At 36.1% G+C, this 25700-nt stretch overlaps 5 protein-coding genes and 1 non-coding gene across 6 annotated transcripts; 4 read left to right on the forward strand and 2 right to left on the reverse strand.

Annotated features, from left to right (window-relative positions):
* The first annotated feature begins 2500 nt into the window (after positions 1 to 2500).
* On the forward strand, positions 2501 to 7499 carry LOC108334142 (linoleate 9S-lipoxygenase). Its single transcript, XM_017569805.2, has 9 exons — positions 2501 to 2771; positions 4220 to 4503; positions 4591 to 4828; positions 4922 to 5242; positions 5352 to 5437; positions 5556 to 5663; positions 5777 to 6081; positions 6168 to 6431; positions 6554 to 7499. The coding sequence occupies exons 1-9, from the start codon at positions 2567 to 2569 to the stop codon at positions 7308 to 7310; spliced, it is 2568 nt and encodes an 855-aa protein (XP_017425294.1). The 5' UTR covers positions 2501 to 2566; the 3' UTR covers positions 7311 to 7499.
* Positions 7500 to 9133: 1634 nt separating this feature from the next.
* LOC108332293 (linoleate 9S-lipoxygenase) lies at positions 9134 to 13429 on the forward strand. Its single transcript, XM_017567470.2, has 9 exons — positions 9134 to 9400; positions 10186 to 10469; positions 10557 to 10794; positions 10888 to 11208; positions 11330 to 11415; positions 11517 to 11624; positions 11763 to 12067; positions 12151 to 12414; positions 12503 to 13429. Exons 1-9 carry the CDS (start codon positions 9190 to 9192, stop codon positions 13257 to 13259), a joined length of 2574 nt encoding a protein of 857 aa, XP_017422959.1. The 5' UTR covers positions 9134 to 9189; the 3' UTR covers positions 13260 to 13429.
* A 501-nt stretch (positions 13430 to 13930) lies between these two features.
* On the forward strand, positions 13931 to 14002 carry TRNAP-UGG (transfer RNA proline (anticodon UGG)). Its single transcript has one exon. It is a non-coding gene; the product is annotated as a tRNA-Pro (tRNA).
* Positions 14003 to 14078: 76 nt separating this feature from the next.
* Positions 14079 to 14841, reverse strand: LOC108333280 (seed linoleate 9S-lipoxygenase-3-like). Its single transcript, XM_017568680.2, has one exon. The coding sequence runs from the start codon at positions 14797 to 14799 to the stop codon at positions 14287 to 14289; it is 513 nt and encodes a 170-aa protein (XP_017424169.1). The 5' UTR covers positions 14800 to 14841; the 3' UTR covers positions 14079 to 14286.
* A 5781-nt stretch (positions 14842 to 20622) lies between these two features.
* On the reverse strand, positions 20623 to 22057 carry LOC108333336 (uncharacterized). Its single transcript, XM_017568750.2, has 3 exons — positions 21467 to 22057; positions 21203 to 21375; positions 20623 to 21087 (listed from the first exon to the last, which is right to left on the reverse strand). Exons 1-3 carry the CDS (start codon positions 21980 to 21982, stop codon positions 20964 to 20966), a joined length of 813 nt encoding a protein of 270 aa, XP_017424239.2. The 5' UTR covers positions 21983 to 22057; the 3' UTR covers positions 20623 to 20963.
* Positions 22042 to 25676, forward strand: LOC108333635 (pentatricopeptide repeat-containing protein At2g37320). The gene is made up of 2 exons (XM_017569107.2): positions 22042 to 22175; positions 23028 to 25676. Exon 2 carries the CDS (start codon positions 24284 to 24286, stop codon positions 25121 to 25123), a length of 840 nt encoding a protein of 279 aa, XP_017424596.1. The 5' UTR covers positions 22042 to 22175; positions 23028 to 24283; the 3' UTR covers positions 25124 to 25676.
* Positions 25677 to 25700: the final 24 nt, after the last annotated feature.

The following is a 25700-nucleotide window of genomic DNA, read 5'->3' on the forward strand; positions in this document are numbered from 1 at the left end:
TTAAAAAACTAGTGCAATTAGTTTTTTTTTTGTCTAAAAGACAGATCAAGCTGCTCAATAACTATAAAAACACATCTAAATCCATATGAAACAACACAAACATAATCACGATAAGATCACTAATCAATAAATACTAGTAAAAAAAATTGAAACCATGCATGTAAGTCAAAATGGGTCACATGCAGAGAAAGAACAAATAAACCAAGAAAATGGATAAAAAATCAACTTACTCTATCAAAAAAACTAATCGAATAGAAGTTGAAAGTTTGCCTTAAAGATCACCCTATCAGTATCCGATCTTTAACTAAATGAACAAAAAGGAAGAAATATTAGAAAGAAGTCACAAAACTATAGAAAAATAATTTTTAGAAAGATTGTGTGTTTCAAAATAATAAAACTCGTTAAAAATAATTGAGTGTCATTATTTTTAAATCATTATCACTTCTAAAATATCAATTTTGAAGTCTTTATTTATAATGCTTTGAATTAATTAAAAACTAATTTTCATTAGCAGCTTTGGTGTTTTATGTTCTTTTGTTTTCTTTTTTTCAAATGGATGATTAAGAGGAGACGTTGTCATTTATAAAATTGTGTTATGGAAACTTACCTGTGGATATAGTGGAAAAGATATCTAAATGATTGTTGAACACAACACACGTTGAATTTGGTAAAGGAGACAAATAATCCTTGTAAGTAAGATGGTGATTATTTAAATGTAGGGATTAGTTGAAACCTAAACCTAATATATTGTAAATCATATGTTGAAGTTGAGAAGATGTAACAAAATCATGTATAATATTTGTATGAATATCAATAGATTTTAAAAAAATTAATTATTGACAGATCTAAAAATATCTAATGGATAAGTAAAATATATCATTTCCATGTGTTTCGGTATAATTGTTGGGATCGAGATGCGAACATGATGAATGACGTCTTAACCTTCTCGCAATATAGTTATCCTTATATCTTCCTTTTGCACAGGGCTCTTCGGGGAGAATGGAGTGGGTACCTGCGAAGACACTCAAGTCAGAAAAGGAATGACGGAACCTTTTTGGTTCAATCATAAAATCAATATTTTCTCTCTTTTTCCTGAATTATCTAAAATGTACCTCTTTCCTTTAGGTTTTTTGTATTTAACCTAGAGGTAAGATGAACCGTTTACCTAAAAATCCAGTTAGTTGGACAATCCAGTCACTTGATCGTGATCCTCGTCTTTGATACTTGGTTGGTTAGTTCCGTAACTTACGCTATCATGGTTAGATATTTGTAACCGCTTCTTCCTTAGTTTATTCGGGTTAATTGACCCGGTCTGAATAAAGTTGATTGAACGTTTGTTGACTCTTAGCTCGACTGGGTTAATTTGATCCATGTTGGTCGTTTGGTTTAAATAACGGACGATCGCTATTAAGACGATCGATATTAGGGACGACATTGACGAGCGTATGGTATGATGATTGTCTCGCTAGCATTATCTTCTATGATATCGCGATCGTTCTATCTAGGAGGTTGACGATCGTTCGGAAGTGATCATTTGACTATTCGTTAATATCTGACCTGTTTACTATTGCTAGCCGTCCGGATAAAAGTGATCGTTCAATCGGTCGTTCGATTTATTGTTGACAACCGTTCGACTCAGATATTCTACCATACATAATATTTAATCAATGTTATTAATGTTTAGAACAAATAAAAATACAAACACGGTATATGTATTTTTTAATAAAAATGAAAATATGATAAAAATTGTATCATTATATATGAAACCAAAATATATAGTGAAACTCGTACCCACTGCACTATTTTCAATTTATGTTTACTTAAAAGATTTTCTATTTTTATTTTATTTGTATATAATAAAACTGCTTGAATACTTTTTCAAAAGACGCACGTTTTACTTTTGCTGCATAAAAGATGGACCATTCTCAGTATTATTGGACTAATAATTGTCTCTTCATTTAGTATTATAGTAAACTAAAACAGCACAAATATCCAGAAGATATTACAAAAATGATATCAAAGTTATTAAAAGTAGTATAAATAAAAGATAATTATAAAAGTATGTCATAATTATGTGTTAGAAATATTTCATATTTTTTATTAAATTAAAAAATAAAAAATATTTTAATTTTTACTAAAAATTCTAATTACAATTATACAATAAAAACTCTTTCTATTGTTATGGCTAGATTTTGCAGAAAATAGAAACTAAAAAAATACTTAGTGAAAGAAATTGCAGTAGTGAAAAAAATAGTTTTAAATATTTAAACTGTGTAAGAAATAAAGTGGAGCGATGAGATGAATGGAGTACGGTTCCTGTAACATTATAAGACAGATAGAAGAAGACAAAAGAGATATTAAATGCAGTGTCAAAGGGTGGTGGTCAAAAAGTAAAATAAAAAATGTAAGATGAAGAATATAAAAAGTATTTAGTAAAGAAAAACGTATGCTTGGTTAGATTTGATAGTTGAGGTTGTCGTCTATAAATAGGAACATGTTGGTTGGTGTTGTCGACAGAGAGGAGAAGAAGAAGAATAGTGTTTGTTGAAAGTAAGAATCAGGCAAGATGTTCGGAATCCTGGGAGGCAAGGGTCACAAGATAAAGGGGAGTTTGGTGATTATGCGAAAGAATGTGTTGGATATCAACAGCATCACAAGTGTTAAGGGTGTCATCGGAACAGGAATCAACATCATCGGCGGTGTAGTTGATACTGTCACTGCTTTTGCTTCTCACATCTCCATTCAGCTCATCAGTGCTACTAAAGCTGATGGTAATAATCTCTTTTTCATCTAAACAACTTTTCATCTCACCAATCACCCAATTAATGCTTTGCAAGAGTATAGTAAGATGAGATCTATTCGAATAACCTTTTGTCTGTGCTTTTTTCATCATAGTGATTTATTACTAATAAGACAATTGATTTGTTTTAAAGAGTTGGAACTTTCTTTAGAGATAATTTGACTTCCACAAAATATTTACATTCATTTTATATTATTGTTTATTATTTTTATTCTATTCTTTCTTAAAAAATATAATTTTTTTTATAACTATTTTATTTTTATATTATATTAGTGTGTCATCTTATTATTATTTCTTTTTTAAGAAAAATAATATTTTGACGTATATAATTTTTTTACGTTATTCGATATTAATTTTTTTAACTTTTTACTTTATTTTTTCTTAAAAAAAAGTGATACTTTAACACATGTAATTCTTTTTATATTTATTTTTCACCACTCTTCTTTATTTTTTGCTTACTATAAAAGTTCACTTTTTTTTAAGACCATTTTTACCCTTTTAAGTGTCTCATCAACGTATGCTATACTATCCTTACTCTTAAAAAATACAAAAATTTACTCTATTATAACTATTTTATGTTTATATTATATCAAATTAATGTAAAAATATATTACTCTATCATTATTTTTTTAATGTTATTTTATTTTTAGACGTCAAAGATATATGTATCCACTGATATACGGGTAAGAAATAGATATTACCAAATAACGATACAAATATTTTTTATATTCATATGTTATAGGAGTGGATATGAGTATTATAGGATTTGTATTCATATACATCTGTATCTGCTAATAATAATTATGTATTATATTTTATTAGAATTTGTTTGAATATTGTTATTTTTTATTAAATGTTAAAATTTAATTTTACATATAATTTTTTTACAGATTTTTATATGATTTTTTTTAATTTTAATAACTATACAATTTTTTATAATTTTTATATAATTTTTTATTCGGATAATCGCACGAAAAAGGATCACTGTCACCTTATCCCATTGACATCCTTAATCCTGACAATTATTACTAAGTATACCGTTTTGCAGGCGAAGGATATAAAGTGGAGAGATTGAAGTGGCTTTGTAGTGACTTTCCAATTAAATTTTCCATTCAATTGAAAATAAGCTTTTTTTACTTATTTAGAATTTATTTAATTGTTCTGATAGTAAAATGAGCTTTTTATTTGTCATGAGAAATAGGCTTTTTGTCTTTGAATTCATTCAAGGAAATAACACGTGGATAGAATTTTATTTTATTTTTATAATAACAGTGATTTGTTTTGAATTAGCCAATCGCTTTGTTCTAAAGAGCTTAAATATGTTTTACTAATATTTTACGTCTTAACAATGATTAGTGAAGGATATAAACATAATAAGCAGAAAGTAAATTAAATTTTGTGTGTATTTGATATGATTAGGACATGGGAATGGAAAGGTTGGAAAGGCTACAAATTTGAGAGGACAAATATCATTGCCAACCTTGGGAGCGGGAGAAGATGCATATGATGTTCAATTTGAATGGGACACTGATTTCGGAATTCCTGGTGCATTTTACATTAAGAATTTCATGCAAGTTGAGTTTTATCTCAAATCTCTAACTCTCGAAGACATTCCCAACCATGGAACCATTCACTTTGTATGTAACTCCTGGGTTTACAATTCCAAAGTCTACAAGACTGATCGTATTTTCTTTGCCAACAACGTAAGCTACTTCATATAATTCTTTCTTCTTCTTCGTCTTTCACACACCATATAGATAAACCAAGTTATTGATGATATAACAATGCAGACGTATCTTCCTGGCGAGACACCAGCCCCACTTGTGAAGTACAGAGAAGAAGAATTGAAGGTTGTAAGAGGCGATGGAACTGGAGAACGAAAGGAATGGGATAGAGTTTATGATTATGATGTCTACAATGACTTGGGCAACCCAGATAAAGGTGAAGCCCATGCTCGCCCTGTTCTTGGAGGTTCTACCTTGCCTTACCCTCGTAGAGGAAGAACCGGAAGAGGCAAAACTAAAAAAGGTTACCCACTTTATTCATTTTTTGTTGCAATGTATATATATACTTTTCATGCTTTGGTTTTCTCTAACATGTAATATGTGTTCGTCTCGACAGATCCTAACAGTGAGAAGCCCAGCGACTTTGTTTACCTTCCAAGAGACGAAGCGTTTGGTCACTTGAAGTCATCCGATTTTCTCACTTACGGATTGAAATCTGTGGCCCAAGATGTGTTGCCTGTATTGACTGATGCATTTGATGGAAATATTTTGAGCCTTGAGTTTGATAATTTCGCTGAAGTGCGCAAGCTTTATGAAGGTGGAGTTACATTGCCCACAAACTTTCTCAGCAAATACGCTCCCATACCAGTTGTCAAGGAACTTTTTCGAACTGATGGTGAACAGTTTCTTAAGTATCCACCACCTAAAGTCATGCAAGGTATGCTACATATCTTGAATATGTACAAAAGATTCATCAATGTACTCCTATTTTTTATTCAACATTCAATCACATGGATGGACTTTTGAATTGCTCTTATTTGGCACAGTGGATAAGTCTGCATGGATGACCGATGAAGAATTTGCAAGGGAAACCATTGCTGGTGTTAATCCTAATGTCATTAAGATTCTTGAGGTAAGCTTAGTTTCAAAGTTGATTGGTAACAAATTACATGCAGCTAAAAATTTTGCATGCCTTTTTCTTTTCAAATTGAGATTATTGACCACATCCACCACATGTTAAATTGTCCCAGGAGTTTCCACCACGAAGCAAGCTAAATACTCAAGCCTACGGTGATCATACTTCCATTATAACAAAAGAACATTTGGAGCCTAGCTTGGGTGGGCTCACTGTTGAGCAGGTAATGATGATACGAGCATCAAGTTTCAACTTAAAATGCCTTGTTCTTTCATTTTTCCTCTGATGTCATTCGAATGAACAACAATCAATTAATAATTGTACATGGTTAAACAGGCTATCCATAACAAGAAGTTGTTCATTTTGGATCACCATGACTATCTCATTCCGTATTTGAGAAAAATAAATGAATCTACCACAAAGACTTATGCCACAAGAACCATATTTTTCTTGAAAAACGATGGAACTTTGACACCATTGGCCATCGAGTTAAGCAAGCCGCATCCTCAAGGCGACAACCATGGTCCTGTTAGTGAAGTCTATGTTCCTTCGTACGAGGGTGTTGAAGCTTACATTTGGCTATTGGCAAAGGCTTATGTCGTTGTGAATGACTCATGCTACCATCAACTTGTTAGCCACTGGTATGCTATTGTGAACTTGCAATTAGATCCATGCAATTAAACTTGTCAATGTATCTGATGATTGATTCTTATAACGTGAACGACAGGCTAAACACTCATGCAGTGGTTGAACCATTCATCATAGCAACAAATAGGCAACTGAGTGCGCTACACCCTGTTTACAAACTCTTGTTTCCCCACTATCGTGACACCATGAACATTAATTCACTTGCTCGCAAGTCCTTGGTCAATGAAAACGGTATTATAGAGAAAACATTCTTATGGGGCAGATATTCTTTGGAACTGTCTGCTGTGATATATAAGGATTGGTCTTTACACGATCAAGCATTACCTAATGATCTCCTCAAGAGGTGAGTAATATAGTAAAGTTTATTAACAAATTTGTAATATATGTATTACTTAAACATTTGACAATCTAAATTCAATCGAACGTGATATAACTCTGGTGTTAATCAATGTTATTCGGGTGCAGAGGAGTTGCAGTTAAGGATCCATCTGCTCCCCACGGTATTAAGCTTTTGATTGAGGATTATCCTTATGCTTCTGATGGGCTGGAGATATGGGATGCCATCAAGTCGTGGGTGGCAGAGTATGTGGCATTCTACTACAAGTCAGATGAGGCAATTCAAAAAGACCCTGAACTTCAAGCTTGGTGGAAAGAACTTGTTCAAGTAGGTCACGGTGATTTGAAAGATAAGCCATGGTGGCCAAAGATGCATACTTCTGCAGATTTGGTTGAAGTCTCTACTACCCTAATATGGATAGCTTCAGCTCTTCACGCCGCTGTTAACTTTGGACAATATCCATATGGTGGTTTGATCCTTAACAGGCCAACTATTAGCAGAAGATTTATGCCTGAAAAAGGGTCTGCTGAGTATGTTGCATTGGGTAAGAACCCTGAGAAGGAGTTTTTGAAAACTATTACCGGAAAGAAGGAGACCCTTATTGACCTTACAGTTATAGAGATCTTGTCAAGGCACACGTCTGATGAGTTCTATCTTGGAGAGAGAGATGGTGGTGACCATTGGACTTCTGATGCTGGGCCATTAGAGGCCTTTAAGAGATTTGGGAAGAAGCTTGCAGAGATTGAACAGAAGCTTGTACAGAAGAACAATAATGAGTCATTGAGAAACCGCACTGGACCGGCTAAAATGCCTTATACTCTGCTCTATCCTTCAAGTGAGGAGGGTTTGACTTTCAGAGGAATTCCCAACAGTATCTCCATCTAAGGCTATATGGTTATTGCACTGTTTCGTTTGTTTTCAATAAATGCCAAATAGAAGGAATATGATTTCTTCATTTGGCTAAGTTATGTATCTCCACTGCTTGAAACTTCTCGTGTGTTTGCTATTAATAAAGAAATTGTGTTTGTACTTTGTATAATGTTGAGAATATAATAAATGCAACTATTGTGTTCATATTGTTAGTATTGCAAAATGCATATCTTAATTGGAAGGTTAACAACTAGATTCTTAATTTTTGTAATACGGAGTTGATGTCGTTGATGTGAAGTAATTTTTTTCACTCTTTTAATGCTATTTATCAAATAGGATAACATGGTGAAAAATGTTAATTCCAGGCTGCTGATTGTAACATAAGATTAACCTACGAAATCCAACAAAGTCTTCATTCATCACCACTTGAAAAACAATGTTGAAATAGATGTTATGTGTGTGCATTTTATAGAAGGAACACTCATTTCTCGACACACGCGTCTATCCTTTTAGTTAATAAGTTAAACTCACTGATCATGACCGATTACTTTAGGTTATCAACCAGGTTCATCACCCTGATCGATGATTCTCAAACCAATCACTTTAATAGATCGATTACGGAATAAAAGTAAAATTAATATTTAATTAATGATAACTATGAATCAATCAACTAATCAACTAATGTTGATTAAGATGTGATTGGGTGATTAGGTAAAAAAAAGATAAAAACCCATAACCACTAGTATATATAAAGAGAACTAGCCTATACATAGTCTAATTTTATTTTCTAAATTTATTTATTTTTTTGGAAAAAATTATTAAAATATTTGCATATCGGGTTGATCAATGAAGTGGAAGCTTAACTATTTATATTGCAAAAGTTATAATGATAAGAATGTTATCTTCTAAACTCTCTCTTTCTATTACGATATGCTAGAATATGCAATACGATCTTAAGTTCGCTAAAATGATATCGATAGGATTAATTGTCGCATCTGAGACATTGAACAAGAAAAATATATTTAAATTTGGATTTCTAAACTATATAAAAAGAAATAACCCCTCTAATAATAAATTAAAAAAATCATATCAAAAAGAATCCGTAAAAGTTTACCAGAATATTTTAGTAATCATACGTATATGACCAAAATAGTCTACATGTAGTAAGACAATAAATAACTTGAAATATATGTAATAAAAAACGTGTCTCAATACAAAATTAGAACAAACATAAACAATTATTAATTCAGCTTATCCAGTTTATAGCCTAAGCCATGTATGATATAAAAATATAAAACTGGTTATCAGCTCGTATACAAATAAATCATTATTGAAAACGATGAATAATTGACAACAATTAATCATTATTAAAATTTGTGAATAAGTTAATAATAATTATTGATCAGCATCGATTTGGAGTAAAAAGAAAATAGAAGATCCAATCTGATTTGATATTAAAATATTTTTGTATTAGATTGGATTTAAAAAATAAAAATAAAAATGTGGTTAACATGTTAAACAGGAACCTGTGCATGGGGTAGAAACGATTCCCACGAGTAATGATGATACTTTTTACACAGATGGAATAGAAGCGAATAGTAATATAAATTAAAGAAGAGAAAGATTAGTATAATATTAAGATTAAAAGAGTCAAGTTGAGAAGATAAAGAATAATTAATAATGATAATTAAACTGGTTTATGAAGGTTGTTAGGTCCGCCACATGGCTTAATCGTGATTTGAATGGGAAAAGGAATAAAAAAAGAAAGACATGTTTTGGTATGTTAGAGAGTTGGATGTGTATAAATAGAAGGAGTGGTTTGGTTGTGTTCTTCATTAATCTAAGAAGAAGAAGAACAGTGTTTGATTGAGAAAACAGAAAAGAAGTTGAAAAGATGTCGTTATTGGGAGGAATTTTCGGAAACAAGCAGAAGATAAAGGGAACTGTGGTGCTTATGCGAAAGAATGTGTTGGACATCAACACCATCCTCAACCCTGCCAACGTCGTTGACAGCGTCTTGGATTTGGCCGGCAGTCTCGTCGACGCCGTCACTGCTTTCGCCACCTCCATCTCCATCCAGCTCATCAGTTCCACCAAGGCTGATGGTAACACTTCACACACTCTAAACATCTTTCAATTTTCATATTTACTCTAATTACGTTATTTCACTTTCATTTATTCACAAACCTTCCATGATCGCATTCTCAAGAGTTCAAAAATAATTCATTTCTTATATACACTGCTCAGTCTGAAGCTAGCTCATATTTTTGGATGTATTGACTTTCTCATACCATATCAATCATGTATGTTTATAATATAATAATTTATCTTTCATTAGGCAAATTGCTTCTTTTAATAGTAACCAAACTTATTTTAATGATGTAAATTATTTGTTAACTTTTCTTGGCGGGTCTCGTACAATAAATCAATAAATCAATATAATATATGTTATTATTAAATGCGTATAATAATTTATCTTTCATTGGGTCAATGGTTTTTCAAATAGAAACAAAACTTTTTGGTAATACTTTTTATTATCTCATCAAAATGATTCAATACTTTTGTTGGCAGAAGGATATTGATACATAACACATCCAATCAAGTATAATTATAAAGAAAATGTTTTTTTAATAATTTTTTTAGTTTAAATGATAGATCATGATATGTTTTAAATATTTTTTTAAAAATAAATTTAAACAAACTAATAAAATAATAAAACTAATAAAATAATAACACGTAATTTATTGTTAAAATATTATTATAAAAAGTTGTTATTTAGATATAATTTTTAGTAATGAATAAATTGAATAAGATAATTTATTAATTTTTGTTGTAAGATTGATGTGAGAATTGAATTTGAAAATGTGAAATTTGGTGTGAAAATTGATAGGACAAGGAAAAGGAAAAGTTGGAACGGCTACGAAGTTAAGAGGACAGATATCATTGCCAACGTTGGGAGCGAGTGAAGAAGCATACGATGTTAATTTCGAATGGGACAGTGACTTCGGAATTCCCGGCGCTTTTTACATTAAGAATTTCATGCAGAATGAGTTCTACCTCAAATCTCTCACTCTCGAAGACATTCCTAACCACGGAACCATTCACTTCGTATGCAACTCCTGGGTTTACAATTCCAAAGTCTACAAGACTGATCGTATTTTCTTTGCCAACAACGTAAGCTACTTCATTTAATTCTTTCTTCTTCTTCGTCTTTCACACACCATATAGATAAACCAAGTTATTGATGATATAACAATGCAGACGTATCTTCCTGGCGAGACACCAGCCCCACTTGTGAAGTACAGAGAAGAAGAATTGAAGGTTGTAAGAGGCGATGGAACTGGAGAACGAAAGGAATGGGATAGAGTTTACGATTATGATGTCTACAATGACTTGGGCAACCCAGATAAAGGTGAAGCCCTTGCTCGCCCTGTTCTTGGAGGTTCTACCTTGCCTTACCCTCGTAGAGGAAGAACTGGAAGACCCAAAACTACAAAAGGTTACCCACTTTATTCATTTTTTGTTGTGATGTATTATGTACTTTTCATGCTTTGGTTTAGACCTAACATGTAATATGTGTTCGTCTCGACAGATCCTAACAGTGAGAAGCCTAGCGATTTTGTTTACCTTCCAAGAGACGAAGCTTTTGGTCACTTGAAGTCATCCGATTTTCTCGCTTATGCCTTGAAATCGGTATCCCAAGATGTGTTACCAGTTTTGACCGATGCATTCGATGGAAATATTTTGAGTCTTGAGTTTGATAGTTTTGCTGAAGTGCACAAGCTTTATGAAGGTGGAGTTACATTGCCCACAGACTTTCTCAGCAAATATGCTCCCATACCAATTGTCAAGGAACTTTTTCGAAGTGATGGTGAACAGTTCCTCAAGTATCCACCACCTAAAGTCATGCAAGGTAGGCTACACATGTTAAATAAGAAGAAAAATGACATATTTATTAGCAATGTACTTTTATTTTTTATTCAACACTATTCAATGACGTGGACGGACTATTGAACTGTTCTTATTTGATGCAGTGGATAAGTCTGCATGGATGACTGATGAAGAATTTGCAAGAGAAACCATTGCGGGTGTCAATCCTAATGTCATTAAGATTCTTAAGGTAAGCTTAATTTCAAAGTTGATTGGTTAAAAACTATATGTAACCGAAAATGTTTGCCTGCCAATTTTGAGATTACTCATCGCGTGTTAAATTTATTCTAGGAATTCCCACCACGTAGCACGCTAGACACTCAAGCCTTTGGAGACCATACCTCTATAATAACGAAAGAGCATTTGGAGCCTCAATTAGGAGGGCTCACTGTTGAGCAGGTAATGATATAAGTATCCAGTTGAACATTAAAATTAATTCTCATCAACGTTTGCTATTGCTTTTGTCTGTTTGGTTTCTCATTTTCTTCTATTTGAATTTGGTGAATAGCAATTAATTAATTATACATGGTTGAACAGGCTATCGAGAACAATAAGTTGTTCATCTTAGATCACCATGACTATCTCATTCCATATTTAAGGAAAATAAATTCATCTACCACAAAGACTTATGCTACGAGAACCATATTTTTCTTGAAAGAGGATGGAACACTGACACCATTGGCCATTGAGTTAAGTAAGCCACATGATCAGGGTGAGGAATACGGTCCTATCAGTGAAGTCTATGTGCCTGCATACGAGGGAGTGGAAGCTTACATTTGGTTGCTGGCAAAGGCTTATGTTATTGTGAATGACTCGTGCTACCATCAAATCGTTAGCCATTGGTATGATATCATCGATTCGCATTGGAGTTAATTTTGTTTATGTATTAATGAATAAATGATTAACGTAATAACATGGATGACAGGCTAAGCACTCATGCAGTTGTTGAGCCTTTCGTCATAGCAACAAACAGGCAATTGAGTGTGGTTCACCCTGTTTACAAGCTCCTATTTCCTCACTACCGTGATACCATGAACATCAATTCACTGGCCCGCAAGTCCTTGGTCAACGCGGATGGTATTATAGAGAAAACATTCTTGTGGAGTAGGTACTCTATGGAAATGTCTGCTGTGATTTACAAGGACTGGTCTTTCGTTGACCAAGCACTACCCAATGATCTTGTCAAGAGGTAAGCAATATTTCAAAGGATTTTAAAAAGTAAAAGGTCTCAAGATTTATACAAATGTGGTGCTAATCAATGTTATTTGGGTGGTCAGAGGAGTTGCAGTTAAAGATCCATCTGCTCCCCATGGTGTTAAGCTTTTGATAGAGGATTATCCTTATGCTTCTGATGGGTTGGAGATATGGGCTGCCATAAAGTCGTGGGTGGAAGAGTATGTGGCATTCTATTACAAGTCAGATGAGGCACTTCAAAAAGACCCTGAACTCCAAGCTTGGTGGAAAGAACTTGTTCAGGTGGGTCATGGTGATTTGAAAGATAAGCCATGGTGGCCAAAGATGCAAACACGTGGAGAGTTGGTTGATGTCTCCACAACCCTCATTTGGATATCTTCAGCCCTTCATGCAGCTGTTAACTTCGGACAATATCCATACGGTGGTTTAATCCTGAACAGACCAACTATTAGCAGAAGATTCATGCCTGAGAAAGGATCTGCTGAGTATGATGCGTTGGCTAAGAATCCTGAGAAGGAGTTTTTGAGAACTATTACTGGTAAGAAAGAGACCCTGATTGACCTTACAGTTATAGAGATATTGTCAAGGCATGCATCTGATGAGTTCTACCTTGGAGAGAGAGAAGGTGGGGACTTTTGGACTTCAGATGCCGGGCCATTGGAGGCCTTTAAGAGGTTCGGAACGAAACTTGCTGAAATTGAACAAAAGCTTGTACAGAAAAACAATGATGAGACATTGAGAAACCGCACAGGACCTGCTAAAATGCCTTACACTCTACTTTTTCCTTCCAGTGAGGAGGGATTGACCTTCAGAGGAATACCCAACAGTATCTCTATCTAAGGGTTCTATGTTTCTTCAGCTTCCTAGCTTTTAAATAAATGTAATATAAAAGGAATATAATTCCTTCATCCATACTGGTTTAAGTTTAACTATGTATATTTCGAGGTACTAAATGTACTTGTATTATTATGTACTTGTATTTCTTAATAATAGTGAAAATTGTGTTTGCATATCGTTATGAAAACCGGAAAATAATCTTATTCCTGTTTTAATAATTCTATAATGTTGCAAATAAAAAAATAATCTTATTTGTCCCAACATAAACCACTATTTAACAAACATAAATATTTAAAGTGTGTGTCATAATATTGTATATTGTAGTCATAAATATTTGTAATTTATGATTAAACGTTCAACAACTAATATAATTGAATATAAAAATATAAAAACAAATTAAATAAAGAAATAAAGAAATATTATTCAATCCATTTTCTTTTTCTATTGAGATTGTATTCTAATATTATGGTAAATGTTTTTTAGTGTAATAATCATTATAATAACTATAGATAAAAAAATGTATAACTATTTTTCTTAATTATGTTAATTTTTCCTCTATTTCATAAATACATGTACGCGGGGATAAAGCAATTCAAAAGGGCCCGTGGCTGTTAAGCTAGAACAAAATAATAATGATTATTAAATAGGATTTTTAAATTGCCATATCCATCGCTGGGCATTTGGTCTAGTGGTATGATTCTCGCTTTGGGTGCGAGAGGTCCCGAGTTCGATTCTCGGAATGCCCCTTAAAATTTTGTTAATTTTACATTTCTCATGCAGAATCGACGCGTTCTAATTTAAACACTTCATCCATAAAACATATAAGTCCAAACATCATGGATTTTGTGAAACCCATCTTTTAGTTTTGTTCCAGATTACAAGAGTAGCCAGCCATATTGCAAGAAGTAGTAACTCTGGCTTTATTGTTTGAAAAAACTTTAAAAGTACATTTGCTTTTATTAAGGTCGAACACGAAAGACTTTATTAAACAACACAGTAGGTTTGGAAGAAGGATTCAGATTCCTTGTCTTCAGATGGAGATACTGTTTGGAATTCCTCTGAAAGTTAAGCCTTCATCACTAGAAGGGAAGAGCAGAGTATAAGGCATCTGAACTGGTCCATGGCGGTTTCTCAGTTTCTCGTCATTGTTTCTCTCTGAGAGTTTCTTCTCAATTTCTGAGAGCTTCTTCCCAAACCTTTTGAAAGCCTCCAAGGCCCTTGTATCAGATGTCCAATTTGGATTGTCCCTTTCACCCAGATAGATCTCATCAGAAGCATGCCTTGACAATATTTCTATCACTGAAAGGTCAATAAGGGTCTGAAACTTTGGTGTAATGGTCCTCAAGAGAGCCTTCTGAGGGCTCTTCTTCAGCTCCTCATACTCAGCAGAACCCTTCTCGGGCATGAATCGCCTACTGATAGTTGGACGGTTTAAGATCAAACCTCCATAAGGGTATTGTCCAAAATTAACAGCTGCATGCAGTGCTGAAGCTGTCCATATCACAATACTGCAAGCTTCCACTAGCTCTTCACGAGTCTGCATCTTAGGCCACCATGACTCGTTTTTCTTGTCACCATGACCCACCTCTAGGTGGGGCAGAGTTTATAAGAGGAGAGAAAAGGGTGACGTGGCTTCGTGAGAGAATTGTGTTAGTTAGAAGAGAGAGAAAATGGTTTGTTATATATTATGAGGTGTAGGCTGTGAGGGGGGATACGTTTTGTTTTTCGGTGGAGTGGGAGGAGAAGAATTATTACGATTCTTCTCAGGAGCGTGGCTCTGGGCAGAGGGTCTTGGAACCTTCTGAGCTTTCTGTTTTATCATAACAGTAAATTTTTACCATTCTACTTTTCACACTTCATATTTTCGATTGTTCCATTTATTCCTAAACTCTGATTTCTATTAATTGGTCCGACCTGCCGGATCAATATTTCCCGATCGGAGATCATGCCACCAAGAAAGAACAATGTCCAAGGAGAGCCAGTGGGTGAGGAGAATGAGGTAGATCTTGTTGTGGGTGAGGTCACTAAACTCAAAGCGGTGGTCGAGGAGCTTGTGGTGCAATCGTTGCAAAGTCAAACCAACTTGGAGAAGTTGCGTAAGGATTCAGCAGAACAGATCGTAACCTTACGCCGAGAAGCCACTGAGAATCAATCAAAGCTCTTTCACTTAATTTTGAAGTTCACTAATATGAATGAGGGGGAGAACGAAGAGCTGGGGTCAGGATCGGTGAATACGCAGAGAACGAAAAGTATGAGACAACTCGAGGGGGACGATTTAGCCGAATTTCGACAATCGATGAAGAAGATAGAATTACCACCGTTCTATGGAGAAGACCCAACAGGGTGGATAGCAAGAGCTGAAGTTTATTTTTTAACGTACAAGAGACACGAGAGGCAGTCAGGGTGAATCTCGCACAACTGTGTATGGAAGGGAGCACGATTCATTTTTTCCATGCTTTATTAAATGAATATGATGAGTTAACTTGGGATGATTTGAAACGAGAGATGCTGAAGCGATATGGAGGCCTGGGAGAAGGGAGTATTTATGATCAATTGGCTGCCATAAAACAAATAGGAAGTATCGAAGACTATATTACAAGTTTTGAGTGTCTCATTACTCAGGTGCCACGAATGCCCGACGAACATTACTTTTCTTATTTTATACAAGGGCTGAAGTACGAAATACGTGCGAGAATACGAAGCTTGCACGTGGCACATCCTTTGTCCAGGGGCCGCATGATGAATGTAGCTCGCGCCATATGTGGAGATATCAGGGAGAAATAAAATATGGCAGGGAAGGGGAGAGTCTCGAGGGGATAGGTATCAAGTAGGGCACCGACCCATTTCAACTGTGGTGGGAAAAACTGGTCCAAAACAGAATGGGGGAAGTTGGGGAGGAAATGGGCCTGGCCCAAGTGTTCAGAAGGGGTGCAAAGAATAAAGGGGAGGTCACGTGATAGGGGAGCAAATCATCTTTCTTATCAAGAACTTCTCGACCGAAAACAAAAGGGCTTGTGTTTCAAATGCGGTGGGGTGTACGGTCCCCTTCATCAATGTCCTATTAAGCAACTAAGGGTGGTCATGGTGAATGAGGAAATCCTAGTTGAATGCGAAGGAGATGAAGAGGAAAATGAGGAGAGGGATGACGAAGATGAGGTGGTGGCAGAATGTACAACGTTAAATCTCTACGCTCTCACAAGAGACCGAAATGATCAACCGAGGACTATGAAGTTACGGGGTCTGATTAGGGAGATTCCAATGTTGTTCTTGGTCGACAGCGGAGCCACGCACAATTTTATTTCACGAAAACTTGTGAAAGCTTTGGGGTTGGAAGTGGGAAAGAACCAAGCAAATGAAGATTCTGATGGGAGATGGGCACAAATCCGAGACTCAAGGGATTTGTCGAGGTATCAAAGTAAGGATTGATGATGGTGAGTTTGAAATTGATGCTTTTCTCTTCGATTTGGAGGACATGGACGTGATATTGGGGATGTCGTGGTTAACAACGTTGGGAGAGACCACTGTGGATTGGAAAAAACAGCAAATGAAGATCCAGACTCAGCAAGGAGAGAAACTGCTAAGAGGGGCCCATCATGGGGATTCATTGTTAATTTCAGTGTGTGGGGTGTTGGAGGAAAAAGAGAAGATGGAAGTTGCATAGTTGGCTCGAGAGCAACAAAGCGTCTTAAATCACTTGCTGCAGTATTTCAAAGATGTGTTTGAAGAACCTAAGGGGCTACCTCCTAGACGTGTAAAGGAACACAAAATTCATCTCAAACCAGGACAAGAACCTATTAACGTGAGGCCTTACATATATGCGTATCATCAGAAGAATGAAATTGAGAGACAAGTGCAAGAGTTGATGGAAGTGGGTCATATCAGGCATAGCCAGAGTGCTTACTCGAGCCCAGTCATTTTGGTGAAGAAGAAAAATAACAAATGGCGCATGTGTGTTGATTATAGAGCTTTGAACAAGGTCACTATTCCATATAAATTTCCAATACCAGTTATTGAGGAGTTGCATGGAGCCAAATATTTCTCTAAATTGGACCTTCGTTCAGGATATCATCAAGTCAGAATGAGGGAGGAAGACATTCTAAAGACAGCATTCCGAACCCATGAGGGTCACTATGAGTACCTCGTGATGCCCTTTGGACTTATGAACACCCCGTCGACATTCCAAGCTCTCATGAATGAAGTTTTTCGGACGCTGTTGAGACGAGGGGTATTGGTGTTTTTTGATGATATACTCATGTACAACAACAGTTGGGAAGAGCATATGCAGTTGCTTGAAAAGGTGTTAGAAGTGTTGAGAGATCACCAATTATTTGCGAACAAGGAAAAATGTTTGTTTGGCCATGAGAAGGTGGAGTATCTGGGACATATTATTTCCATACATGGAGTTGTGGTGGACCCAACGAAGGTTAATAGTGTGTTAGAGTGGCCAATTCCCAAGAACGTAAAGGGAGTTCATGGATTTTTTGGTCTTACAGGCTATTATCGTAAGTTCATAAAAGATTATGGTAAGATAGCTAAACCACTAACAGAGCTGACTAGAAATGATGGATTTGGGTGGAATGAACGAGCTCAAGAAGCATTTGATGAGCTCAAACAAAGGGTGACATCAGCACCAATGTTGAGGCTCCCAAATTTTGAAGAAGAGTTCGTCCTGGAATGTGATGCCTCTAGGACAGGGATTGGAGCAATCCTAATGCAAGGAAAAAGACCTGTTGCGTACTATAGCAAGGCCTTGAGTTCACGCAATTTGATGAAGTCGGCCTACGAAAGAGAGTTGATGGCAGTGGCATTGGCTATCCAACACTGGAGGCCTTATCTTTTGGGTCACAAATTTACTGTTTTTTCAGACCAGAAGAGTCTTAAGCAATTAATGCAGCAAAGGATAACGACAGGTGGACAACAAAATTGGTTGGCTAGACTATTAGGCTATAATTTTGAGATTGTTTATAAGCCAGGCAAAGAAAATCAGGGGGCAGATGCTCTATCCCGAAGTAGAGATGAAGGAGAAATGAAGAGCATGGTCTCTTTTCCAGTTTGGTTAGATTAGCAAGAGCTTAATGCAGCGGTACATGTTGATGATAAATTGAAGAAGATAATAGAATAAATAAAGGCTGGACAGGTTTATGTGGGATATGAATATAAACAAGGCGTTTTATATTATCAAGATCGCTTAGTGATACCGGAGAAATATGTGTGGGTTAATAGGTTATTCGAAGAAGCTCACTCTACTCCGCAAGGGGGTCACTCAGGGTTTTATCGAACCTACAGAAGGATTGCAGCCAATGTGTACTGGAAAGGAATGAAGAAAGATGTCCAACAATTTGTCCAAGCCTCTGATACATGTCAGAGGCAGAAATATATAACAGCAGTCCCTAATGGTTTATTACAGCCTTCACAAATTCCAGAAAGAGTTTGGGAGGATATCAGTATGGATTTCATTACTGGATTGCCCCGGTCTAAAGGCTTTGAAGCAGTTTTGGTAGTGGTGGATCGTTTAACAAAATACTGCCATTTTGTTCCCCTTAAACATCCTTATACGGCAAAGTCCTTGGCTGGGATTTTTGTAAAAGAAATAGTAAGGCTGCATGGAATACCGAATTCGGTGGTGAGTGATAGGGATCCGATATTCATGAGCTTGTTTTGGAGAGAGCTCTTTAAGATGCAAGGAACAAAGCTGAAAATGAGCAGGGCGTATCATCCGCAATCGGATGGACAGACTGAGGTAACTAATCGATGTCTGGAGACTTACCTCAGATGTTTTATTACTGATCAACCCAAGACGTGGGTGATTTGGATGCCGTGGGCAGAGTTGTGGTTTAATACCACTTATCACAGTTCCACAAAACTCACTCCTTTTGAAGCGGTGTACGGAAGAATTCCTCCTAAGATTGTACAGGTGGTTCAAGGAGAGGTAAGGGTAGCAGCTGTTCAAAAGGATCTTCTAGAGAGGGATGAAGCACTGAGACAGTTGAAGTCTCATTTATTACGTGCCCAAGACAGAATGATGATTCAAGCTAATAAGCATCGAAGGGAAAGACATTTTTCGGTGGGAGATCTTGTGTTTTTGAAGTTGAAACAGAATAGATAGCAGTCGGTCATGAACAGAATTAATCATAAATTAAGTGCTAAATACTATGGACCATTTGAAGTAGAGGAGAAAGTAGGAGAGGTGGCATATCGTCTGAAATTACCACCTACTTCAAAGATTCATCCTGTTTTTCATGTATCTTTGCTGAAGAAAGCGGTGGGCAAGTATAAGGTTGAGGATGCTCTCCCTACAGGGTTAGATGATGACAGAGCTGAAATATTAGTTCCCATGGCCATCTTAGCCACTAGGAACTACACCAAAAGAGGAGAAACTAAGAAGCAGGTACTGGTTCAATGGAGAGAGCAGAATGCAGATGAAGCCACTTGGGAAGATGAAATAAATATTCGAAGTCAGTTTCCAGAATTTAGCCTTGAGGACAAGGCTTTAGTTCATGAAGAAGGCATTGATACGTACCCAAGAGATAATAAAAATAGGTGGGGTAGAGTTTATAAGAGGAGAGAAAAGGGTGACGTGACTTTGTGAGGGAATTGTGTTAGTTAGAAGAGAGATAAAATGATTTGTTATATATTATAAGGTGTAGGCTGTGAGGGGAGACACGTTTTGTTTTTCGGTAGAGTGGGAGGAGAAAAAATATTACGATTCTTCTCAGGAGCGTGGCTCTGGACAGAGGGTCTTGGAACCTTCTGAGCTTTCTGTTTTATAGTGAATTTTCACCATTCTTCATATTTTCGATTGTTCCATTTATTCCTAAACTCTGATTTCTATTACTACCAGTTCTTTCCACCAAGCTTGGAGCTCAGGATCTTCTCTGATTTCTATTACTACCAGTTCTTTCCACCAAGCTTGGAGCTCAGGATCTTCTTTCAGTGTGTCATCTGATTTGTAGTACAAGGAAACATATTCATGAACCCATGTCTTGATAGCATCCCATATCTCAAGTCCATCAACAGCATAAGGGTAGTCTTCTATGAAGAGACGAAGACCATGAGGGCACTCTGGATCCTCAGTTGCTATTCCTCTATATCACAATTTAACAACAAACTTCATGCTTTCCCTCGAGTGTAGAGTCTGGTGAACAGATCTCAAAGAAATACGTTTCCAATTTGTTCATGAAACATTCACAGGTTTCTTCTGAGCAACAATAATCTCAAGCATTCCGGTATATAGATGATTTGAAGAACTCAAACAGAGACAAAATGGCTGGAGAAAGATAATCACTAGATACAATAACAGTTCGGATAACAAATTTTAACATAGAAGCTACATATTATTTAGGCTTATGAAATCCAGAGCAACATGAAATCAACAATCGATGCAATTAATTAATCAGCCACCAAGATTTAATAACGAAAATTTGCAGTTTATGTACAAAATTTTAAAACTGCATACAGTTAATAAGATAAATGTTAAGAAAATACCGCAAATAGTTACATGTACAAACAAGTTACAAGTTACAACCAGTAGAACGAAAAAGACTGAGCGAGGTGTCACTTTCAGTTCAGTCTCTCATCTTCTAGATCTTCTAGTGTAGTCTGATAGATCAAAACAACCACACCATTTATTGTTTTCGTGTAACGTAACCTTCACATTAAACTCTAGTTAGGAATATATATATACTAACAAACAGGTGGCACTCTTAATTATATAGCAGCGATCATCTCCGTCCCCGTTTTCTCCGTCATACCTCCGTTAAGTTCACCTCCGTTAAGTTCCTCTTCCTCCTCCGCTTCCCACATGAAGTGCGCGTACGATCCCAGCACAGTGCTGAGCATAAAATAAACAATTATTAATTGGTAATAATAATTGTTATTATTATTACTATTGTTATTTTCGTTATTCTCTGTTTGGCTATGGGAAAAATGTGAGATTAAGATTATACCAATCATCAGGAGCGGCGTGAATGGCTTGGTCAAAGTAAGATTTGGCTCTCGCTTCGTCTCGCTGCGTTTCCCATATCAGCGCTCCGTACAGCGAAAGCAATTCGCCATCGCTAGGGTTCGCGAGAATCGCTCTTCCGTAATATTCCTCTGCTCTCGTCGCGTCTTTCTCCACCTGCATCATCCGTTAAAATTAAAATCGCTGACTCTTTGTTTTCATTGAATGAATCAATGATCGTGCTTCGTTTGCGGAATGTTTCACGCACCTCGTGGAGGAATTTGCCGTAGTTTCTCAGCAGAAGCGCGTCCGTCGGGTTCGACTTCAACATCTCTTCGTAGTACGCATCTATTTTCATCCTCTCGCCATCGTTTCCGCCTGTGACAGTCGCATCGCCGTGATCGTCACCGTCGCCGCCTCCGGATTCCATATCCTCCCGTAGGATCCCGAGGTAGCTCGGCTTGTGTAAATTGGCGTCGCAGAAGAATTGTTCTTCGTGAGGTATGATCGGCGGGGGCGGGGGCGAGTACGATCCGGTGCGGTTCAGATTACGGCGAACGCCGAAATTCTCGGGGGCACCTTCCGATGAGGCTCTCTTGATCCCGTTCTGAGGTGCGTCCCTGCGGGCGTTGAAGTGGGAATAGTGCATTGAAATCGTGGAAAATTTCGCGTGGTTCTTGTCGCCGGGTAAAGAGGTTTGGCGCGTGAGAGAACATTGAGGTGAACCGTGGAAAACCGGGTTCTGGATCGGCAGCGACCCGGTTCGGATGAGAGAAGCTCTCATGGTTTTGATAAATTGAAAAGTTGACTGTTGAAAGAGCGATCAATCCCTGACTTCTAAAAGTGGAGACGAATCCCTTTATATATCTCGTGTTGAATGGTGCTGCCAAACGAACGTACTTTATTTGATCGAATATTGGCCGTTGGATGCGAGGAAAGCCCGACCCAAGTGAGCACCGTATTACGACACGTGTCAGGTTGTACTTTCCTAATTGTATATTTAACCATTTATTACTAATAAATGTAAAATTGAAAAAAAAAACACTATTCATTACTGATACTAATTTTGTGATCTTTTAAGTATAAGAATTCAATCTATGTCTCTTTTTTCCTAAACTCACGAAAAGGCATATTTAAGTTTCGCTTTCACACTTCTTAAGGAATGCAATCAAATTTGCTTCGTTTTAATTGCTTAAACTTTACTTTGGATATTATAATTAAATGAAACAAGGAATAAATAGATAGGATTAATTAAAATAATAAGCTGATAGTTTGATTTAAAAAAATATGGATTACAGATATTTCAAAAGGGTCTAAATTAAATTCACGGGAAGTAGCTGAAAACTTGGCAAAATGTATAGTGTAATTTACAAGTCTTGATCCACTTTTTTTCAATCATGTGAATGAAGAAAGCAAGGTAGAATTGTCAACAAATGACAAGAGTTTGATTGCTTATGTATTCTGTGTTTCTTAATTGTTTTTTCCAATGATGTTTAATCACAGATATTAAGGGGCAATTTCTTTTTATCCTCTGAGATAAAGAATGCAACTACTAGTTTAATGATCAATTTTTCACCCCATAATAAAACCGTGTTGTTTTTAGTTAAAAGTTATTTCTTCGAAAAAGGAATCCATCTACATAATGGATTTTAACAGATAAATTGTAGTACAAATTATAAGAATGGATAAAAATATTCATTAATATGTGGGTGTTATAGATATATAATCAACAAAGTAATGATTAAAGAGAGATAAGATAGATAATAGTCGAAAATTGCGAGATTGGTGGTGTGGTTATTGTATTTGATGTAAGAAATTTTGTTTTGTAGGTTACATAAATCCGACAGACAGGAAAGCAGTAATGGCATGGTGGGTGTGATTTTCCATGTTCTCCAATGGTTTTCCTGAAATACAGACAACTGAGTGGAGAAGTCAATTTCGAAAGGATATACAGAGGGTCGCTTTATAACAGTGAATCTACCACTATATGCTTTACATTGGGTCGGGTCCTGCCCGGCCCACATTTGGCCCACCATGGCCAGTGGAGTGGAAATGAAAATTTTTGTTTTGTTTAATAAGTTTTTTCTTTAATTTTAATTTCATTTTAATATATATATATATATATATATATATAAATTTGAACCTAGATAAATAATTAAATATAGCAAATACACTTAGATTTTTCGTTTTAGCTTGTGGAGGGAAGAAATTCTATCCTGTTTCAATTGTAAAAATATTTAACCCTCAATTAAAATATAATAATGCTCTACAACAAACTTCATCCGTACAAGGTAAAAGGTTGTATCACAAAACATTCGTACATGTGCGAGTAATATGTTCTTAGGTTTTCTCTCTTTATAATAATGATGTTTCTATTTATGTTTAGGTCTGAGAAAAACAGGGGTGAAAAAGGTCAGCTTAGTTGGAATTTTCCATTTAATGTTAAGGGTTCAATTGGGTAATATGCAAGATTTATTTGACACGAGCCCTGTAATATGGTGCATTGTTCAAGCTCTTTTGTTTATGGTTTCACGCACAGATTCTTTGGCAAACCGTGTTCTAAAACTGCTAGCATCTATGGAGCACTGGAGTCATTAAGCACAGTGAATGGATCAACAAGGAAGCCAATAAAATATGTTCTTTGTACTGCCCTTAGTTCTTGTGCTAAAACCCGGAATTGGCGTTTGGGTATACAAATCCATGCTTCCATGATTCGATCTGGATATGAGGATAATTTGTTTCTCTGCAGTGCACTTATTGATTTCTATGCCAAATGTTTTGCTATTCTGGATGCAAAGAAGGTATTTAGTGGCATCAGAACACATGATCAGGTTTCATGGACTTCACTTATTACGGGATTATCGATCAATGGACAAGGAATAGATGCTTTCTTGTTGTTCAAAGAGATGCTATACACCCAAATTAAGCCCAATTGTCTTACCTTTGTTAGTGTTATTAGTGCCTCTGTTGGGCAACATGGTGGCCTTCAACATTGTTTGATTGTTATGCAAATCAGGGACAAATTGATGATGCTGTACTCTTATTTGCTGAAACTAGTGAGAAGGATATTGTTTTGTACAATTCCATGATCTCTGGATATTCTAAAAACCTGTGTAGCGAAGATGCATTGAAACTGTTTGTAGAAATGAGGGGGCAAAATTTGGGTATTACTGATCATACTTTATGCACGATTTTAAATGCTTGTAGCAGCCTTGCATTGCTTCTTCAGGGAAGGCAAGTGCACTCTATCGTTATTAAAATGGGTTCGGAAAGGAATGTGTTTGTGGCCAGTGCTTTGATTGATATGTATTCAAAAGGTGGCGATATTGACGAGGCTCAACGCGTGTTAGATCAGACTTCTGAGAAGAATAATGTGTTGTGGACATCCATGATCATGGGTTATGCTCAATGTGGGAGAAGTTCAGAGGCTTTGGAACTTTTTGATTGTCTACTGACCAAGCAAGAGTTAGTTCCTGATCATATCTGCTTTACTGCTGTCTTAACAGCTTGTAATCATGCAGGATTGCTTGACAAAGGGGTGGAATACTTTAACAAAATGACAACAAATTATGGCTTGTCTCCTGATATTGATCAATATGCTTGCTTGATTGATCTCTATGCTAGAAAAGGGAATTTGAGTAAGGCAAGGGATTTAATGCAAAAAATGCCCTATGATCCTAATTATGTAATTTGGAGCTCTTTCTTGAGTTCTTGTAAGATATATGGAAATGTAGAACTTGGGAGGGAGGCTGCTGATCAACTTATCAAGATGGAACCAAGTAATGCAGCACCATATTTAACATTAGCACATGTCTATGCAAGAAAGGGTTTATGGAATGAGGCAGCTGAAGTCAGAAGGCTTATGCAACAAAGGACAATGAGAAAACGTGTAGGATGGAGTTGGGTGGAGGTAGATAAGTTGTAGATGAGGTTACTCCTCAGCAATCAGATGAAAACTACATAGTTAGAAAAAGTCTTATCACCGGATGTCAAGTTCTATGCCAAATGTTTTGCTATTCTTGATGCAAAGATGGTATTTAGTGGCATCAGAACACATGACCAGGTTTCATGGACTTCACTTTATTATGGGATTATCGATCAATGGACAAGGAATAGATGCCTTCTTGTTGTTCAAAGAGGTGCATTAAGCCCAATTGTCGTGCTTGTGTTGGGCAAAATGGTGGCCTTCAACATTGTTCCGCTCTTCATACTCATAATCAAGAAGGGATGCGATAACTAACAGTTTTGTGGTCAGGGACAAATTGATGATTGATTGTTATGCCAATCAGGGTCAAATTGATGATGCCGTACTCTAATTTACTGAAACTACCGACACACAAACTTGTTATTCTGACATCTGTGTTACTTTTGAAAAACCATATTTTATTTTTTAATTTAATCTAATACGATAAAATAAAATTTTAATTATTTTAAAAGTCATTCGTGGTATCTTCACTTGTGTTTAATAGTAATAATTTATATTTCTTACATGCTTTTTGTAT

Source organism: Vigna angularis, chromosome 11 (assembly GCF_016808095.1).
Source record: "Vigna angularis cultivar LongXiaoDou No.4 chromosome 11, ASM1680809v1, whole genome shotgun sequence".
NCBI lineage: Eukaryota > Viridiplantae > Streptophyta > Magnoliopsida > Fabales > Fabaceae > Vigna > Vigna angularis.

What these genes read in the sequence shown, in the direction of transcription:
- LOC108332293 (XM_017567470.2), top strand. Translation starts at nt 9,190, where the DNA reads ATGTCGTTATTGGGAGGAATTTTCGGAAACAAGCAGAAGATAAAGGGA. An exon ending in GTATTTTCTTTGCCAACAAC is followed by an intron (nt 10,470 to 10,556) that starts GTAAGCTACTTC and finishes ATAACAATGCAG; the next exon opens with ACGTATCTTCCTGGCGAGAC. An exon ending in ATGTCATTAAGATTCTTAAG is followed by an intron (nt 11,416 to 11,516) that starts GTAAGCTTAATT and finishes AATTTATTCTAG; the next exon opens with GAATTCCCACCACGTAGCAC.
- LOC108333280 (XM_017568680.2), bottom strand. Translation starts at nt 14,799, where the DNA reads ATGCAGACTCGTGAAGAGCTAGTGGAAGCTTGCAGTATTGTGATATGG.
- LOC108334142 (XM_017569805.2), top strand. Translation starts at nt 2,567, where the DNA reads ATGTTCGGAATCCTGGGAGGCAAGGGTCACAAGATAAAGGGGAGTTTG. An exon ending in AAGAGGCAAAACTAAAAAAG is followed by an intron (nt 4,829 to 4,921) that starts GTTACCCACTTT and finishes TCGTCTCGACAG; the next exon opens with ATCCTAACAGTGAGAAGCCC. An exon ending in CATCAACTTGTTAGCCACTG is followed by an intron (nt 6,082 to 6,167) that starts GTATGCTATTGT and finishes CGTGAACGACAG; the next exon opens with GCTAAACACTCATGCAGTGG.
- LOC108333336 (XM_017568750.2), bottom strand. Translation starts at nt 21,982, where the DNA reads ATGAGAGCTTCTCTCATCCGAACCGGGTCGCTGCCGATCCAGAACCCG. An exon ending in ACGGCAAATTCCTCCACGAG is followed by an intron (nt 21,376 to 21,466) that starts GTGCGTGAAACA and finishes CGGATGATGCAG; the next exon opens with GTGGAGAAAGACGCGACGAG. An exon ending in CACGCCGCTCCTGATGATTG is followed by an intron (nt 21,088 to 21,202) that starts GTATAATCTTAA and finishes TTTTATGCTCAG; the next exon opens with CACTGTGCTGGGATCGTACG.
- LOC108333635 (XM_017569107.2), top strand. Translation starts at nt 24,284, where the DNA reads ATGATCTCTGGATATTCTAAAAACCTGTGTAGCGAAGATGCATTGAAA.